General features: G+C 39.8%; 1 protein-coding gene across 1 annotated transcript; it reads right to left on the bottom strand.

Moving 5' to 3' along the window:
- Positions 1 to 5903: 5903 nt before the first annotated feature.
- Positions 5904 to 17041, bottom strand: lgals3bp.3 (galectin 3 binding protein, tandem duplicate 3). Its single transcript, XM_039667191.2, has 5 exons — positions 16838 to 17041; positions 15231 to 15434; positions 15012 to 15143; positions 12223 to 12484; positions 5904 to 7195 (listed from the first exon to the last, which is right to left on the bottom strand). The coding sequence occupies exons 1-5, from the start codon at positions 16896 to 16898 to the stop codon at positions 6154 to 6156; spliced, it is 1701 nt and encodes a 566-aa protein (XP_039523125.2). The 5' UTR covers positions 16899 to 17041; the 3' UTR covers positions 5904 to 6153.
- Positions 17042 to 17913: the final 872 nt, after the last annotated feature.

Below are 17913 nucleotides of genomic sequence, written 5' to 3'. Positions count from 1 at the left end.
AATGTGTGAAATAGTATTAATAAGTTGGTTTTTCCTTTGACTGATGATATCAAGGAATCCCACAAGGATGATACATTTAAAAAAAAATTAAAAAAAAGCATTGCTCACAGTCTGACATAATATTAGATTTCTCAATGAATAAACAATGGGGAAAAAACTAGGATAAACGGCAACCTCTACTCAAGAATGGTTCCCCTTGTATGGAAGATTTCATTCTTACTTGCCTAAGACCCCTGAGAAAAGTGTGGGCTTCAAAGAAACAAGGGTGGACAACAAGGAAATGACACACTCAAGATTAAATGAGCAGAAATCCATGCCTGAATTCCTCATGGCACGCCACAGTCTGAGGAGAAAAACAGAGATTTCTCCATCTGAGGTCAGCGTTACGCCCCTGCCCCCAAACAGCTCATCTCTGTCTGATGTGGCAAGGACCGTTTTTTTTACTGTAAGGTCTCCACCTGACTGGAATTCCAGGATATTGTAACAATTTAAAATTTGAACATAAAGTAAATTAAGAACACATAATAACATACTTTTATGTCTTTCTTTCTTCAGTCAAAAATAAATTAAGGTTTTTGATGAAAACATTCCAGGATTTATCAAAATGAACGAATGTTTTTTCGTGTAATTTGGTACATTCAATGAATGAAATGAATGAATTGACTCAGGAAAAGATTTGTTCGTTTTGATTAATTGGTTCGAACAGGAGAGTCACGAACGTGCATCACAGAACAGAGCAAGGCGACCATTTGAGTGTATAAAACATACATTTGGTTATTTATTCATTAAATGAGCGATCGTTTCGCTTTTTAAGACCCTTATTCATCGTCTGGAATCGTTTAAAGCCCTTTGAACAGTTTGCAGTTTGCACTGAAACTGTCTTTTGGACCTTGAACCGTTTGGTTCCCAATGAAGTCCATTATACGGAGAAAAATCCTGGAATGTTTTCATCAAAAACCTTCATTTCTTTTAGACTGAAGAAAGAAAGAAAGACATGGACAGTAAATTATCAGCAAAAGGTTTTTTTTATCTAAAGTGAACTACTCATTTAAGCAGATGATATACCTGTGTTGTATTGTTTTGCATTGTAATATATGTAGCATGACAATGAGGTAAGCTTTTTAATCCTTCTGTAAGAGTATTTTAATGCAATTCTTTTAACTTATGTTCACTTCAGATGGCAAGTTAATGCTGTTATGTGATTTACCAGTACTGCATATCAAAAAATATGTAAATGAGTTTCTGTCAGGACCACTATCGTCAAATACAATTGACAATAGCATACAGTTTGGATTGGCGGTGGGAGAGCAGTAATAATTTACCCTTACAGAACCAACATGACTATATTGCAGATATCATTGATTAATAGAGATTTTAATATACAACATAATTCGAGGATTTTATTCTGATTCAAAGGTGATCAGAATGCCAAATCCTGACTGGACGAGAGGAGGAGCTGGGGATGGAAGAGGGTAATTAGCTCCTGAGAAACGAGATAGCTGCTGATAATACTGAAGGAGATTATATATATATATATACACAGGCGTCATATATAGGCTGAGAGTCAGCTGAAGTGAGCTTGACTAATGTGACCTGCCAGAACTTAATAAATATTAGATCGAATCTGAATAATTAAAAAGGACACTTTTCTTATATTAGGATAATTTGAACTATTTGTTCAAACCAATGTTTTATATTCTGTTTCTGCAAATTGCATTATTTTTAAACATTGTGCAATGAAACTATAATGCCGCAACACTAGAGAACAACTGAAGCGTCATATGAAATCCCTGATAAGAGAAGTGATACTAACTCAGACGTGTTGTTGGTGATGCTGTTATAGTGAACTTTTAAACCAACTGTAAGAAATACTACTGAAATTACAAGATTTCTAAGAAGAATCAGTAAGATTACTAACAAAAAAATATATATATATTTTGATATTGTTGCAGGAAGACACAGGAAGACAATGTTGTTGTTTTTTTTAATCCAGTATATTTGGTGAAGGGTATTTACATCAATCAACCATTGAGGTGCCTCAAGGAACAGTGCTTGGCCCACTCCTCTTCTACTCAGGGGGGAGGGGGCAGGAGGTCGTCACAATGTTTTGTAGGGCACAATGTCTTTATTGTGTTCCCTGGGCAAAATATGTTGAGACCTCTGTCCTTCTAGGGGGGTTGGGGGGCATGCTCCCCCACAAGAGAATTTTGTACATTATAAGGTTAAATGCATCAATCTGGTGCACTTTGAGAGCTCAAAATTAACCGGCTTCAACCCATAAACTGTGACATTGAACAAAGGAAAAGCCTCAGACTCTCAGTCTGTTTTAGGATGCCAAACGATTATTATAATAATGTAATAATGATTTATATAATTATTCCTATTATGTAAAATCCATATAGGCTTAGCCTATAAATGTACTGTATGAATGAAAATGAATATTTCAAAAGTATATTTTACTTACACTAATGTATAGGAAAATTACAATAGTTTTGTCCTAATTTATTCACTTGCAAGAAATAAACCCTTGAGCTTTTATTTTGGAGAAAACGCCAGATCACAATGCTGATTTCATGAGCAAAGTGCGCACTTTTCTTTAAATCACGCAGCACAAACTGAATGGCTATAGGCTACTTAATTACAGTCTTGTGCTGTTTTATAAAGGCACAATGTCACGGTTTTGGTGTTGGGAATAGGGAGAAGAGAGAGTTCGGCAAAAGGCGGATTCGAACTCGGGTCGAACGCGTCAAAAGCTGCTTTCAAGCACCTCACGTCCTCACCCTACGCCACTGTAGATATTCAGTTTTAATTCAGCAGAAAATTGATGTTTTTATGTAGTTTTGTTCTAAAATGCACAGTTTAAAAATATAAAAATGTTTACAGTGACTTATTTTTACAAAATTATTCTGGCAAGCACAGCTGCCAAATTATTTTTGTAAAAAGAACAGGATTTTTTTGTATAAACAAACTTAAATAAACTCTGTATTTCTTACAGTAAATCCCTGTAAATTGTACAGGATTTTTTTTACAGTGTGACTGTAATTTTTACAAAATTATTCTGGCAACTCAGCTGCCAAATTTTTTTTGTAAAAACGACGGATTTTTTTTTACAGTGTATGTTTTTTCTTAAAAAGACAGGCACGTAGTGGAAATGTATGCTCTCAACTTATGTTCAAAGTCATAGGCAGCACAGCGTCTCTCTGTGCATCGCAAAAAGCCCGTGTTGACAGTTTGTTTAATATAAAGCGGGAGATTACCAGATATTTTACTCATGCCCTTGCTGCCCTAGGCCCTTTAGAGGTCTTGGGCCCCTGGGGCAATATTGCCCAATTGCCCGTATGGTTTGAACGGACGCGCTACTGTGATCTGTCACATTTAAAAGCGCCAAAAAGTTCCATATCTGAATGAGAAATTCAATTCTGTTGTGAACAATTGCCAAGTAGTTTGGAGGTTTGTCCATGATGTTCTGAGAATGTAATTTCTGTTTCAAGAAATGAGCCAAACCAATGGAGAAAAACTGTAAAACAAAACCACTGACTGGATGGATTTTTATCATTAAATGATGGTTGTGTACAGGCACTGCCAACACACATTTCAGTACAATCAACTTGAAAAGCTGCATGTACCATTATATGACCCCTTTAAATGCCATCATTGGTGAAAGAGGATTTTTGGCCATGATTTATATTTTACTATATAACATTTTTGCTCTGGGATAAGGGTAGAACAATAAAATATGAAAAATAAAAGACTTAAAAATATATATATTAAAAAATAATAATAAGAGTATGGTAAAAATCTTCCATGTAAGTATTACTTTTGTTTATTAAAAAGAATATTCTTATTCTGCACATAGTGAGCTGATAGAAAGTATATCTGGGACTGGTTGTTTCATTCTCCAAATGAAGAACAAAGCATTATCTTATCCAAAGACCAGAAGTGCCCTCACCCCGGAAAGAACAGAATTGTGCAACTGTGATGAGACCGTGGTTTTATCATGTCATTGATGTGAGACGCCTCATTGTATTTCAAGAGCCTGCATGGTAAGACAGTACAAGTTCTAACACAATAACTAGTTAGTTAATCTATTTCTCAGACCAGCCTCATCAAAACAACATGAGTCATTATAATGGTAAAACTTTTGTTTTTAAACTCTCTACAAAAGCTCTTTTGAATTTAAACACATATTCATATTACCTCTAAAAAATGTGTCATTGTGTACTGAAGAGTTATCTACAACCTTCATGCCTAACATTTAATTATATTAACTATGTATCCTGCTACGGGAAATCCGCTTGCTTAGTCACAAGACCAGTAAAACGTGTGATGCTGCTCATCTGTGAATTACAGTAAACTAGTCCCAACCTGACTTCTATTAGACATGTTTACAAGAGCTGTATATGTGTTTTTATGATCAGAGGGAATAGGTTTATGGTAAACTCCTTTATTGACTTTGATGGGCTGTCCATTGCCTCCACATGGGCATTTTAGCCCATATTGGCACATGCTGGGTCCAGTGGGCTCTAATAGGGGCCATTTATATGTTCATTTAATGGGCTCACTTGGGTCACAAATGGGTGCTAATAATGGGGCAGAGCTGGTGGGCTACACACAAAAACCATATGGGACCCACAAATGGCCGATTATGTTTTTTTGGGACGTCATTTTCACCATCCAGAGATGTATAAAATTCACTAGTCATGTTCAAGAATGAGATAATGAATACATTTTTGCATTTGTATTAATACATTTTCTGTCATCGCGATGAATTAGCTGCAAGGAACAAGAAATGTAATGCTATATTAGTCTGTTACATGTGACTATTTGTGAAATTATTTGGTGGGTTGAACAATTTTACGTGTTTAATACAATAGTACTAAAAGTAAATTTGAACGAACCTACGTATTTGCAGTTAATGGCTAAATATGAATGATATATATTTTAATTATATATCCGTAGCCAAAGACCAAACAGAGTGCCCGTGATGACACCTGTCCAATGTCTAAAGTGGGCTCGTTGGAACTGGACTTTGGAGCAATGGAAGAGGATTGCATGGTTCGATGAGCCCGTATTCTTTTACATCACATGGACAGCCGTATACATGTGTTACCTACACTCTTAGAAGAAATGGTTCTATTTAGAACCAGAAATGGTTCCATCCCCCGCTTCATATATGGAACTCCAAAATGGTTCTATATAGAACCGTTTTTTTGGTAAAACCCTTTTTTAAGAGTGTATAGAACCTTTTAGGGGTTCCAAATGCGTAGCGCTAATAGAACCTTTTAAGGTTCTATATAGAACCTATTCTTCTAAGAGTGTAGGAGGTGGTACCAGGATGCACTGTGGGACGACATGCCGATGGATGGAGTGTGGGCAGTGTTCTATTGGGAAACCTTGAGTCCTACATTCATTTGGACTTTGTTACAGAAACATTGTTACAGACCAGGTACAAACCTTTAGGACACTGGTGTTCCCTGGTGGAAAGAGGCCTCTTTCCACTGGATAATGCACCCTACCACACTGAACACGTTGTCCAGAAAGGGTTTGAGGAACATGATGAAGACTTCAAGGTGTTGCCCTGGTCTCCAAGTTCAATATCTCAATCCATTTGAGGATCAACAATTTTGATCCATGGCTGCTCTTCCTCGCAACCTAGAGGACTCGAAGCATTAGCTGCTAACATCTTGGTGCCAGAGACCACAGGACACTTTCAGGGGTCTGTAAACTCCATGCCTCAGTGGGTTGGTGCTGTTTTGGCAGGACGTGGAGGACCAACAGTCTATTAGCCAGGTAATCATAAGCTGAATATGCATGAGCTGAATCAGATTTACCACTTTACCAGCATATGATGCCAGCTAACCAACAGTATACCATGATATATTAAAAAAAAACTGCAAAAGAAATTATGAACATGTTTTTTTATGATTTTTATTATGCTTTAAACAATCAAACATTATTAATGTCTAACAATAATCATTACATGAAATAATCAAAATGGTTAAATGAAAACCCTTCACTTATTTTTAAAATGATCATAAACTGACATTGAACATTATAAATGAAGGTTGATGATTCATTTGAAGATTAATTTGATTGATTTTAGTAAACAGAGCCAAACTAAAACAGTGGCAGAAAATGACCAACAGCGCGAGGTCAGATATATTCTGGACGCACTACAAATCTAAAACTGTAGTCATCAGGACAGGGGTTCGGCAGGCCCATACTGCTGTTGTTTGGAATCACTGCCATGTCATCTTTGAATTCTTGAACATGAAAGACATTGTTTTGATTTTTACAGGTGAGAATCAACCTGTTGTTGAAGCGAATGGTGTTGGTGTAACTGTACTGATTACCATTTGCGAGGAGCCTTGCAGCAGGAAAAGATGTACACGAAACACCATAGTTGTAGCATTCCTGAATACTCAGAAAAACCTGGGCTTGCCACTGGACCATCTGATCTTTGTAAAGAGCACTAGGATGTGCAGGAGTGGAGAAGGATTGGATTCTGTTATTTTGGCCATAGTTGTAGTTGTAGTGATAGTACGGGTAATTGTTGGTTGTGTCATTGATAAATACACTCCACTCATCAGCAGTGTAGATTCTGGGCAGATAATCATTACTCATGTTATCCATTTTATTCCTGATCTTAGAGAAAGGCAGAGCATTGAACTGAAAACCTCTGAGCAGACCAGTTAGGTACAGTTTCTCATGATTCTGATGGAGAACACTTGAGGAAAACTGCATTTCATACAGTTTATCCACAGGGATCAAGAGGAAGCGGATGTGATTCAGGAGGCTGGCCTGTTGTTCTGAACTAATTTTATCACTTTTATCTTGGATCCATCTCTCCAGAGCTTCAAGAAGTAAAGCTTCATCCTTCACAACCAGGTCTGAGCGCTGCAGCAGAGCGTCCATCATGTGAAAGGAGATGGTGCTCCACAGCGGAGAGTTTATGAGGAACTCACAGTTCCAGGAAAGATACTGAAGGACATTCTCTTGCAGAACAAGGTCACCTGTGCGGACGCCATACTCGTACATTGATACCTGTGTCCGGAAGGTGTTGTCTTCGGAAAGGAGTGAAGTGAAGATCCTGCCAACATCCTCCATAAGAGTCTTCACTCCGAAGATAAATGACAGCTGATGGAGACATTCAGCGGAAGTGGTGGAAACATCAATTTCACGTGTGTACAAATACCTGAGAAAAATAGGTATGATTAGTTTCTATGTACTGTGTCATTAGTTCTAAAAGGGGTCATCTTCAGAAAATTGTGTCATTTGGGCCAAAAAAGAAAGAATTCACGATTTTTATTATTTTGTTGAAAAGGGTACTGCAAAATGTACAAAATCTTATTTTCAACTTTTACTTCCAACATAGAGGAACATATCTCCACCCGTGATCAAATATGGTGCTTTCATTAGACAAATTAAAATTTACAGCCAGGACTCTTTCAAACAATCTGTATTATATAAAGTGCTAAATCAAAGGTGAAATGACTTGATTTGACCCAATTAGTTTTCAGGATCCCCACCGAACGAAGAAGCAGGTGAGTCAAAAAATAATGGGGAGTTTCCCTACAACACCAGCAACAGCATGTGGAACTGGGAAGTGGTTGTAGCTGGTGGCTATAATATAGCTGTGTAAAGCTTAAAAATCTATCTAAAAGTTTAAATACCCAACACGAAAAAAAAAAGTATCAAGTTATGATTATATAATCATTGTTCCCCTAAAAGGGAATGGAAATTTTTACACGGATTACAAGGGCGCTTTGGGCACGTCTCTGCGTGATTGTGTCTGAAACACGCGAGTGAATGGCATGACGGAGCGTCACAGCTGGTGTGACGTCAGGACCAAGTAGCTATAAAACTTCTAATAGGCCGAAGCAAGTAGATCACAGGGACCCAGGGAATATGGCAGCAAAACGCAGCGTCTTGTTCACTTCTCTGGAAACAAGGGTTACAGACGTGACCAGAGACGTTCCCTTTAGTTCTGCACCATGAAGCGAAAACCCTCCACTTCAATGCATACAGTTTTCTCGTGCAGGGATATTTGGAGTGAAGTATGGTCTCAACAACCTCAGTTGAGAGACCTGAGTCTATGAGTTGGTCTCCCTCAGGGGCCAAACCCACAGGTTTCAAAAGTCTGGATGGGCGTGAAGAATTGTGCCTCCTGCCTGAGACAGAAGGTACCTCCTGACCGGAATCTCCAAGGGAGAGTCGTCGAAGAGGGACGCTGGGTCTGAGAACCACCCTCGGTTTGGCCAGGACAGATTTATTCAGTCCAGGCAGACCCCCTCCAGAACTATTGGAATCAGAGGAAAAGCGCAAACATACTGAGACCCAAATAGATCCACTTCCGCTTGGCTATACACTCCCAATGCAACATGAGCTCCACCAACTCGGGGTGAAGTCTCCATTGCCCGAGCTTCAGTCCCTGTCTCGACAGGATGTCTGCTCCTAGGTTTTGGTACCCTGCAATGTATACAACTCTCAGGGAGAGCAGATTTCCTTGGGACCACTGAAGGATCTGGTGTTCCACTTTGCATAGTGGGCGCGAATTGTTGGGAAGTGTTGTTCTCAGGTCTAGGAGGAAATGCTTCAACGTTACAAAGACATCATCTCCAGTCAATTTATGTGTCATGAAAGATGATGACGCTGAGTGGCCTTCCCTAACCGCTCCCCAGCCGATTAGAGAAGCATCTGTTGTGAGCGTGACACAATTACAATGAGCTCCTAACATGGGACTTTGGGACCAGAACCAAGGCTTCCTCTATATACCAAGGTGTGGAGAAACCTGCGCATAACCTCGATCATGCAGAGTGAGTTTACCCTTGGGGGAAAACCCCTTGGGACTGACTCAGATGCACTGACCCAATGTCTTGTGCCTGAGGCATGACCTCGCTGGAAACCTCTGCACCCCTGCAGAGGGTGGTAGGGTTGGCAGAATAGCCTCCTGAGGGCACTGAGAAGGAATGGGCACCATATATTGAGGTGGAACCTAGTCTCACTTCTCTTTACAGTCTCGTAGATGTGAGATCGAGCCACTTTAATCTCTATTATTCTCTATTGCATAAGATTTTCTTCTCTCAAGAACAAAAGTCAACAGGGGAAGAGCTAAAACTCCTGATAGTGCATTCCTGTATACTTCAGGAAATTTTATGAATGACCACAGTCAGTCCCCACAAGCTGACCGTGCATGTTCCTCATACACAGGGGATGAGGATGTTGAGTCTTCAATTCCCCCGCATCAATGCTTAGAACATCTATCTCCTCAGAGCTATGATGGCTGGCTCTCACTCAGGGTGGAAGAAACCACTGCGTGAGCTTCCTGAACCAAAGACAGAGCGTTGGATGGCATGGGTGAAAGCAGGTAAAAGGCAAAGCCTGTCTCTAACGCCTCCCCGATATCAATAACCTATAAACAATAGGTGTTCTTAAAGGAGAACTGTGGGCAATTTTTAAGTTAAAGGAGAACTCCGGCGAACAATGAACCTTTGGTCTAATAAAACATCGGTACCTAGTCAATCGTTCTCTTTGTTTTGTTTTCATGATAATCGAATGTAAAGAGTTTTATCTCTAAAAATTGTTTAGCGTATAATGCTAGTAATGGGGGCATTGAGTAAGTAAAAAGAAATCGCTAGTTTATACCACTAACAAGGCTCAAAATAGCCCCACACTCACACAGTAACATAATGAGGCTCCATACATGCAAAACGAAGCATTGAGAACTTTGTAAGTGTACAGACCGTTTAATAAGAAGATATTTTATGAAGACAGTTCACTTCGCGTATACTGACAGCAGCCATCTTAAAAAATAGTCTCGATAAGTCGATCCCCGAACGCCGTTCATACAGTTCAGAATTTCGTTGAACTTCATAGAGTTCGGATCACTCAGCACGATGTTCGTGGTTTGACTTATCGAGGCTATTTTCTAAGATGGCTCCTGTCTCTATACGCGAAGTGAACTGTCTTCATAAAGTATCTTCTTATTAAACAGTCTGTACACTTACAAAGTTCTCAGTGCTTCGTTTTGCATATATGGAGCCTCATTATATTACTGCGTTAGTGTGGGGCTATTTTGAGCCTTGTTAGTGGTATAAACTAGCGATTTCTTTTTACTTACTCAATGCCCCCATTACTAGCATTATACGCTAAACAGTTTTTAGAGATAAAACTCTTTACATTCGACTATCATGAAAACAAATCTCAGAGAACGGTTGACTAGGTACCGATGTTTTATTAGACCAAAGGTTCATTGTTCGCCGGAGTTCTCCTTTAATCTTGATCGTTATACCTTTGTGAGTACTGTCTATAGAAATAAAATTAACCGGATTGGTGCTTGCAACGCGGAGCTGCGACAGAAAATACCCAGAGCTCCCACTCAGCTAAAACGGCAGCTGTGGGGGCATAATCATAAAGAGCGTTTTTGTGCCTCTCAGTCACAAAATGCAATTAAAATTTACATGTCTGTCCAACATGGACAGGGGCCTTACATGTGAACAAGATGTGTTTAGCAACTTGGTTTAGCCATGGTTTAAATTCACCTAAATAGTGGTTTAGACAGCAAGCTATAGTCTTGCGTTAAAGTCCCGTGGGAACTCAGTTGTAGCCGGAAAAGGTAAATAGTGTCCAGGTGGGAGGAGCGTCACAGGCTACGACCTATCTGGGAAAATACTGTCCGAATGACCACACTAAATGATAGATATGATAGGTCATGAGAAGGAAGACAATGAAAATTTAATTCCTTACATTTTTGCATTCTGTTGCCACAATTCGGAAAGGCACAAACAAAAACCATTTCTTCACTTGCAAACAAACTCCGATCATCAGTTCCTCACGTGATTTCAGCGCGAGACTAGAGCTTGCCATCTAAAACACTATATAGGTGAATTTAAACCATGGCTAAGTTGCTAAATGCATCTTGTCCCCTGTCCACGTTGGACAGACATTTTAATTGCATTTTGTCTGTTAAGAGGCACAAAAACGCTCTCTATAAAACTGCCCCCATAGCTGCCGTTTTAGCTGAATGGAGCTCAGGGCATTTTCTGTCACAGCTCCGTATCGCAAGCACCAATCCGTTTATTTACTTTTTTACTCACAAAAGTATAATGATCAAGATTAAAGGAGTAGTTCACTTTAAAAAAAAAAACTTTTGCTGATAATTTAAGAACTTTTTTTTTTTAAAGTGAACTACTCTAACTGCCCAGAGTTCTCCTTCAAATCGGCTCAAAATATGAAACATGTTAGATCTCCTCCAATTGGATGGAATCATATTCTGAATTTGAAATCTAAAAATGCTAAAATATGGACGATTGTGCATGCGCGCCATACAGTATTTACGAATGATTGTAATTCACTAATAAACACGTTTAACTCTCAAATTGTATTTTTACAAAACGTTTGTAGAATTTTTTCAAAAAGAATTTTTTTTTTGTTTCTTGCTGAAAAAACAGATTGCTGTTCAAATTTGCAAACCAAACTTGAGCCACTGTCATTTACTACCTTAAAATGTAAGAAGTTTAATGCACTTTTTTTTTTAATGCATCAGCAAATTAATTTTTCAGTGTTCATCTTTTACTATGAACATCACAAATGTTCAGTATTCAATACTTTTGTTGCACTTTTCAGACAATATTACTGTTAACTGTCAAAACCATTTTTTATAAAAAAATTTTTTATATTTAATGAAATGTACAATTTAACTAATTTTGTATATTCAAAGACAAAGCTAAAAACAGAACTGTTGTTCCAGCATTGTACAAATTCATTTGTTTTTGGTACAATCTAAAATTTGTAAGTAAAATTGTACGTTTGAGGATGTTTTCGTTATGAGTTTTCTTTTGGGGGGCCACAAAAGGATTCACCCTACACAAGGGGGCCTCCTCCTGAAAAAGTTTGAGAACCACTGGTTTAATGAATGCGACCCATTTAACGTCATTGGCCAGTGTACTTACACTGGCGTGATTCTATGCTTCTGTATTTTTGGATAAAGTGGTTTTCCCCTTAGCGTAAGCTACTGCCAGCTGAATCAGCTTGCCATCATGCAGCAAGAACTGCCGTGAATACCTTTTTTTAAGGTGGGGCTTACTTTTATTAGTTCCACAACATTAAATATTCCACTTTATCCCATTCATTGTATTGACACAATAGGCCACCAAAGAAACCATTCCAGAGAATCACACAGAATAGACTGAGAAAAAAAACCTGTGTTCTTCTGAAACTCACCTGAGAAAAGTAGGGAGATAAGGATGACACTCCTGGATGACATAAACTGTGAGGTTTCTCGACTCATTTGTTAGGTTTAGTTTTTGATAAATCATGAGGATCATACTGTGGGCACAAAAAGTCAGCTCTGCCTCTTCACTAAGGTCTCGTACATAAATGCTGAAATCACAACCATCTCCACTGTCAAACAGTAGACCAAGATCATCAGACAAACCCAGACTATTATCCACAGAGAACTGACGATTGCTGGTCATGTTTGTGCCTGCAAAGAAAATGTATAAAACATATTAAAAACGTTCCTAAAGTTCCTCAAACTGATAAAAAAAGCGTGTAAAAAATGATCAAAATTCCTGTGGAAGGCATCTAGGTTACTAATGTAAACCCCATTCCCTGAAGAAGAGAAAGAGACGTTACGTCGGATGTGAACAGACAGTTTGGGATCTTACCTAAAAAGCCTAATTCTCTTAAAGTGTAAACAAAACAAGCCAATGGACATTGGCGAGCTAATTTTGCATCGCAAACCACGCCCCGCAAAGTGGCATGAATGGAAGTGCGGTGCATTTGCTAAGTTAAATTTTCCACAGAGGAGCCGAGACAGTGTGTCTCGCGTTTGTTCAGCAGTTGTGACGACGGGATGTGACGCCACAACTGATGTCAGTCAATCATGTTCGATATTATATCAGATGTGAACTAACGAATTGGGATCCTTTACAAAACGCCAAAAATTCCAGTTTCAAATTCCTTGTACATATGTTGGATCCCCCGTAGGGAAACCACAACACATACAAATGTCTGTCAGTGAGGCGCCATGCACCAATGCCCAGGAGGAGGAAATGCTCTGAGTGAAGTGTGTCCTCACCCCAAGGGGGCATGGCTGGTCTTGAGCCTGAGACGCCAAGACTATGGCATCCACTATCCAGTGGGCCAGCCTCTGCTTGGAGACAGCCTTTCCCTTCGACTGGCCTTTGTAACAAACAAAGAGCTGGTATGAGGTCCTGAGGCTCTGCGTGCAGTCAATATATAAGCGCAAAGTGTGAACGGAACAGAGCAAGGGCTGGGTCTGCTTCCAGGGGCAATGCTTGTAGGTTCACCACCTGATCCCTGAAAGGACTATTGGGAACCTTGGGCACATTACATGTGAGTTGGCCAGCCCAAAAATCTAGGCACGTTTCATTGACTGAAAATGCATGTTAGTAATGAGTTAAGTCATCTGATAACCAATATTGTTAAAGCCTGGCAGAGGCGACAGTGGCAAGGAACCCAAAACTTCATCTAGAACAGAGAGAAAACATGGGGAGAACCCAGGCTCAGTCAGGGCGACAGTTCTCCTCTGGCCAATGAACGAACACAGTTTAATTAAGATTAAGACTGAAAAGAAAGGATGACTCTGATCGGGAATTTACTGGGTCTTCTCGGTAAGAAGAACACCAATCAATGAACAGGCACTTCAAAGCGTAAGCGTGCCGTGTAGAGGGGGCTCTAGCTAAAGTGATCATGCCTAAGACTCCTGGTATGACTCCAGATATGTGTAGAGGTTCCAGAGGTCTGGACGTGGGTCCCATAAGGTGCTCCATCTCTGAGAAAGCAGGTCCTTCCTCAGAGGAATTCACCAGGGAGGGGCTGTCACGAGGAGCACCAGTTCTGGGAACCAGGTCTGGTTGGGCCAGTACGGCACAACTAACAAGACCTGCTGCTCCCTGACCTTGCACAGTGTCTTTTTCTGAGAAGGCTCACTGGGGGAATCGCATACTTGCATAGGCCCCGAGGCCAGCTGTGTGCCAGGACATCTGTGCCGAGGGTTCCCTCAGTCAGGGAGTAAAACAACCGGCTGTGGGATGTGTCCAGAGAGGCAAACGGGTCTACCTGTGTGGCTCTGAAGTGTCTACAGTTCAGCTGGACTGCCTTGGGCTGGAGTCTCCAATCTTTTGGGAGCATGGGCTGTTGTGAGAGCTCATCTGCTGCACGATTGAGCTCGCCTGGAATGTGAATGGTGCAAAGTGACCTCAGATGCTTCTGTCTCTTGAAGAGGAGATGGCGGGCAAGTTGTGACATGCAGACCACCCTCATGTTTGATGTACGCAACGGCCGCAGTGTTGCCTCTGCAACCTTCGTGAAGATGCGAGGCAACAGTGACAGCCCTAAGGAGAGGACCTTGAACTGACATGCCCGTCCTTTGAACGCAAAGCACAGGAACTGTTTGAGTCAAGGGAGAATTGAGAAATGAATGTACATTTTCTTCAAGTTCACCGCTGCAAACCAATCTTGGGGACAAATGCATTCGAAGATGCATCTCTGCATTGACATCTTGAACGGGACCTTGTGAAGGGCCTGATTCAAGACACACAATGCTCCAAGTTTGGCAGTAACCCACCGCCTTTCTTGGGTACAATGAAGTATGGGCTGTAAAACCCTGTCCTCAATCGCGTCCTTCACTAGTATGCACTGTGATCTCTGCACGCAGGACAGAAGCATTTTTGTCCGCCTGAGGTCGCTGAACATGAGAGGACACCCAGCGAACTGAATCGCACAGCCGATTCTGATAGTCCGAATGCGTACCCGCAGTGGGGCAGCATAGTGGAGCACAGGGGCCTGACCTGGAAGGCACAGTGTCCCGGAGTGGGGATCTGGTGTTCAGTGCAAAATTTCCCTGGCTTCACAAGGCAGGGGGTGCGTGAGAAGGCATCAGGCGAGATCCCAATTTGTCTGTTTACGTCTGACACAACGTTAAACATTACTGACTGAAGAGTCTGAAGAGTTGTAATTATGGTCAAATCTAGCAGATGCCTTACCAGTATCACAGGTCACTCCAGCATCCTCTTTATGTGTGCAGTCAGTAACACCCCAACCTTTAAAGCAGCATTCAGACAGTAAGCTCTCCGAGCCACTACAGTTCATGTCATCCAACCAGATTGGACCAGAGCCTTAAAAATATGAAAGAACAAATTTAATACTAATGTTGTTATCACAATATGTAACAATCAAATTATGTTCCTCAAGTTGCACCATACCTTCACCATATTGTCCTCCAGGCGTAACTGAGATTGCTCCAGGAAAACCCATCTGACGACACACCACTTGTGCTTCAGCCAGGTCCCATCCGTCATCACAGACTGTTCCCCACTGTCCATCATGATAGATCTCCACACGACCAGATGAAGGCAGATCTCCGACAAGCCTCACTCTGCCCTCTCGCTTAGGCTTTGACTGCTCATCTGCCACAAGTAATAAATGTATATTACACTGCTCGGCCAAAAATACTGATATCATTATTATTTTGATTATCATCATTATTATGATTATTATGTTTCTACCATTTTATGTGTTTGGGAACTGTTCTTCTAACCATAATTGACCTATGGCTAAGCCACGCCCCGTCCACTCACTCAGACAAACAGTCAACATTCATTATGTTGTCATTATCATCACGTGTCTTCAACATCCGAACAATCGTCAATCATTTAATCTATTAAGTACCTAAATAACTGATTCAGTGATATTTGTGGCTCCCATATGAACACCACCACCACAAAGCATCTCGCTGCAGCCTGTGGTGAACATTCAGTCTGGCCCACATCCTTGTGTGACATCAGAAGCCACGCCCATGTCCAAATACAGAACAATCTCATTGGCCTGTTTTTTTTTTCCAAACCTGAGGTGCGTTTCCTGAAAGCATCGTTAGCCAACTATGGTCGCAAGTTCCGTCGTTGCCAATAGAGTTCAATGGAAATTGCGACAAACTTGCGACCATACGTAGTTGGCTAACAATGCTTTCGGGAAACGCACCCCAGTTCAGCCAAAAATCTGCCCTGTAGCTGATTCTTAAGATCATATGGGTCATGTCAATCACATTACTAAGTGCCCACACCAAACACTGATCATTGTAACATTAAACCTAAGAAAAAACTACATACTGAAACCTACCCTACCTATTGGACATGGATGTGGCTTCTGACTGGATGTGGTCGGGTAAGATGTTCACCGCAGGATACCCCACTTTGGGGACCGATGAGTCAAATACTTTGAGTAGCATGAACATAATTCAATTGAGTGAATGTAACTCATTAAAACATTGTAAATATATTGTCACATATTTTTTTAATACATGAAAAACAACCATTGCTTATGTATTATTCAATATTTTAATATATTCTGTATGTTTTTCAATACATTAAAAACATTTAATATACCTGTTTTCATAAGGGCAATGTCATTACCTTTGATTTTTTTAGACATGTTTTTTTTTTTTTAGAAAATAAAATCAACATTATTTGCAGATGTATAAGTCATGGTAATTCAATGCAATTTCCTTTGATGCATTAACATTATTTTAATGGTTGCTTGCTATTTAAGTATACATATATTTATATAAATGGTTCATGAAAATGTGCTCAAGCCCACATCAAACAAAACTGAGCAATTTGAAAAACAAATATATAAAGGACAATATAGGCTGTGTAAAATCAGATTAGCAGCTTTGCATCCAATATTTATTAGATAAATTCTTATCAAAACACATGCTGTTTTGTGTAGTATTCATACAGAAAATACAAATGATTAAGGTATGAAGTTCATATTGTAATTCAAATTTAAAGCAGTGGTATGTTCAGATACTAACCAAACAGAGTCCAATGCTGTGCTGACACAGGTAGAAACAGCAAGGTCCATACAAGATACATAACCAATCGCTTGGCAAAAACTCTTTAAATCAGCAAATTAGGATGGAAAAGATTCATGAAAGTTCTAACAGAAAGACTTACAAGTCCTCTTGTATCTCATCTAAATATCTACCAAATCAGGTCAAGCTTTGTGAGATAGGTATCACTTACATGTTCTACCACTGTCCAATCAAATTTGAGGACTACCTTAAATTTCATTTCATGAGAAAACTAAACCGATGTGGTGTGCAGACAAAACCTGTTTGACTGCTTTAGGTTTGCCACACACACATAAATCACAACAATGAACAATGCAAAGAGAAGGTTCCCTTACGTAACAAAAATATATGGAAATATACTGCAAAATATAATGCAATATATTACATGATACATTTCCATATACTGTATGGGAAACTAGTGCTTATATTTTCCAATTCACTGCAATATATGAATTGACCATATATGATTAATATTGATGTATTTACAACATATCTAGAAATAAAGACTAAAATGTAATGTTCATAAAGTTTAATCCTTTATTGTGTACATACACTCACCTAAAGGATTATTAGGAACACCATATTAATACTGTGTTTCACCTTCAGAACTGCCTTAATTCTACATGGCATTGATTCAACAAGGTGCTGAAAGCCTTCTTTAGAAATGTTGGCCCATATTGATAGGATAGCATCTTGCAGTTGATGGAGATTTGTGGGATGCACATCCCCATTCCACCACATCCCAAAGATGCTCTATTGGGTTGAGATCTGGTGACTGTGGGGGCCATTTTAGTACAGTCAACTCATTGTCATGTTCAAGAAACCAATTTGAAATGATTCGAGCTTTTTGATATGCTGCATTATTCTGCTGGAAAGTAGCCATCAGAGGACGCCAAATTCTGACTCTACCATCTGAATGTCTCAACAGAAATCGAGACTCATCAGACCAGGCAACATTTTTCCAGTCTTCAACTGTCCAATTTTGGTGAGCTCTTGCAAATTGTAGCCTCTTTTTCCTATTTGTAGTGGAGATGAGT

Source organism: Pimephales promelas, chromosome 3 (assembly GCF_988280905.1).
Source record: "Pimephales promelas chromosome 3, fPimPro1.hap1.1, whole genome shotgun sequence".
In the NCBI taxonomy this organism is placed as follows: Eukaryota; Metazoa; Chordata; class Actinopteri; order Cypriniformes; family Leuciscidae; genus Pimephales; species Pimephales promelas.
Note: the sequence above shows the minus strand (reverse complement) of the source record. Positions and strands in the feature narration are given on the sequence as shown.

What these genes read in the sequence shown, in the direction of transcription:
- lgals3bp.3 (XM_039667191.2), bottom strand. Translation starts at nt 16,898, where the DNA reads ATGTATCTTGTATGGACCTTGCTGTTTCTACCTGTGTCAGCACAGCAT. An exon ending in ACAGCATTGGACTCTGTTTG is followed by an intron (nt 15,435 to 16,837) that starts GTTAGTATCTGA and finishes TACTTGTGGCAG; the next exon opens with ATGAGCAGTCAAAGCCTAAG. An exon ending in TGGAGTGACCTGTGATACTG is followed by an intron (nt 12,485 to 15,011) that starts GTAAGGCATCTG and finishes TTTTCTTTGCAG; the next exon opens with GCACAAACATGACCAGCAAT.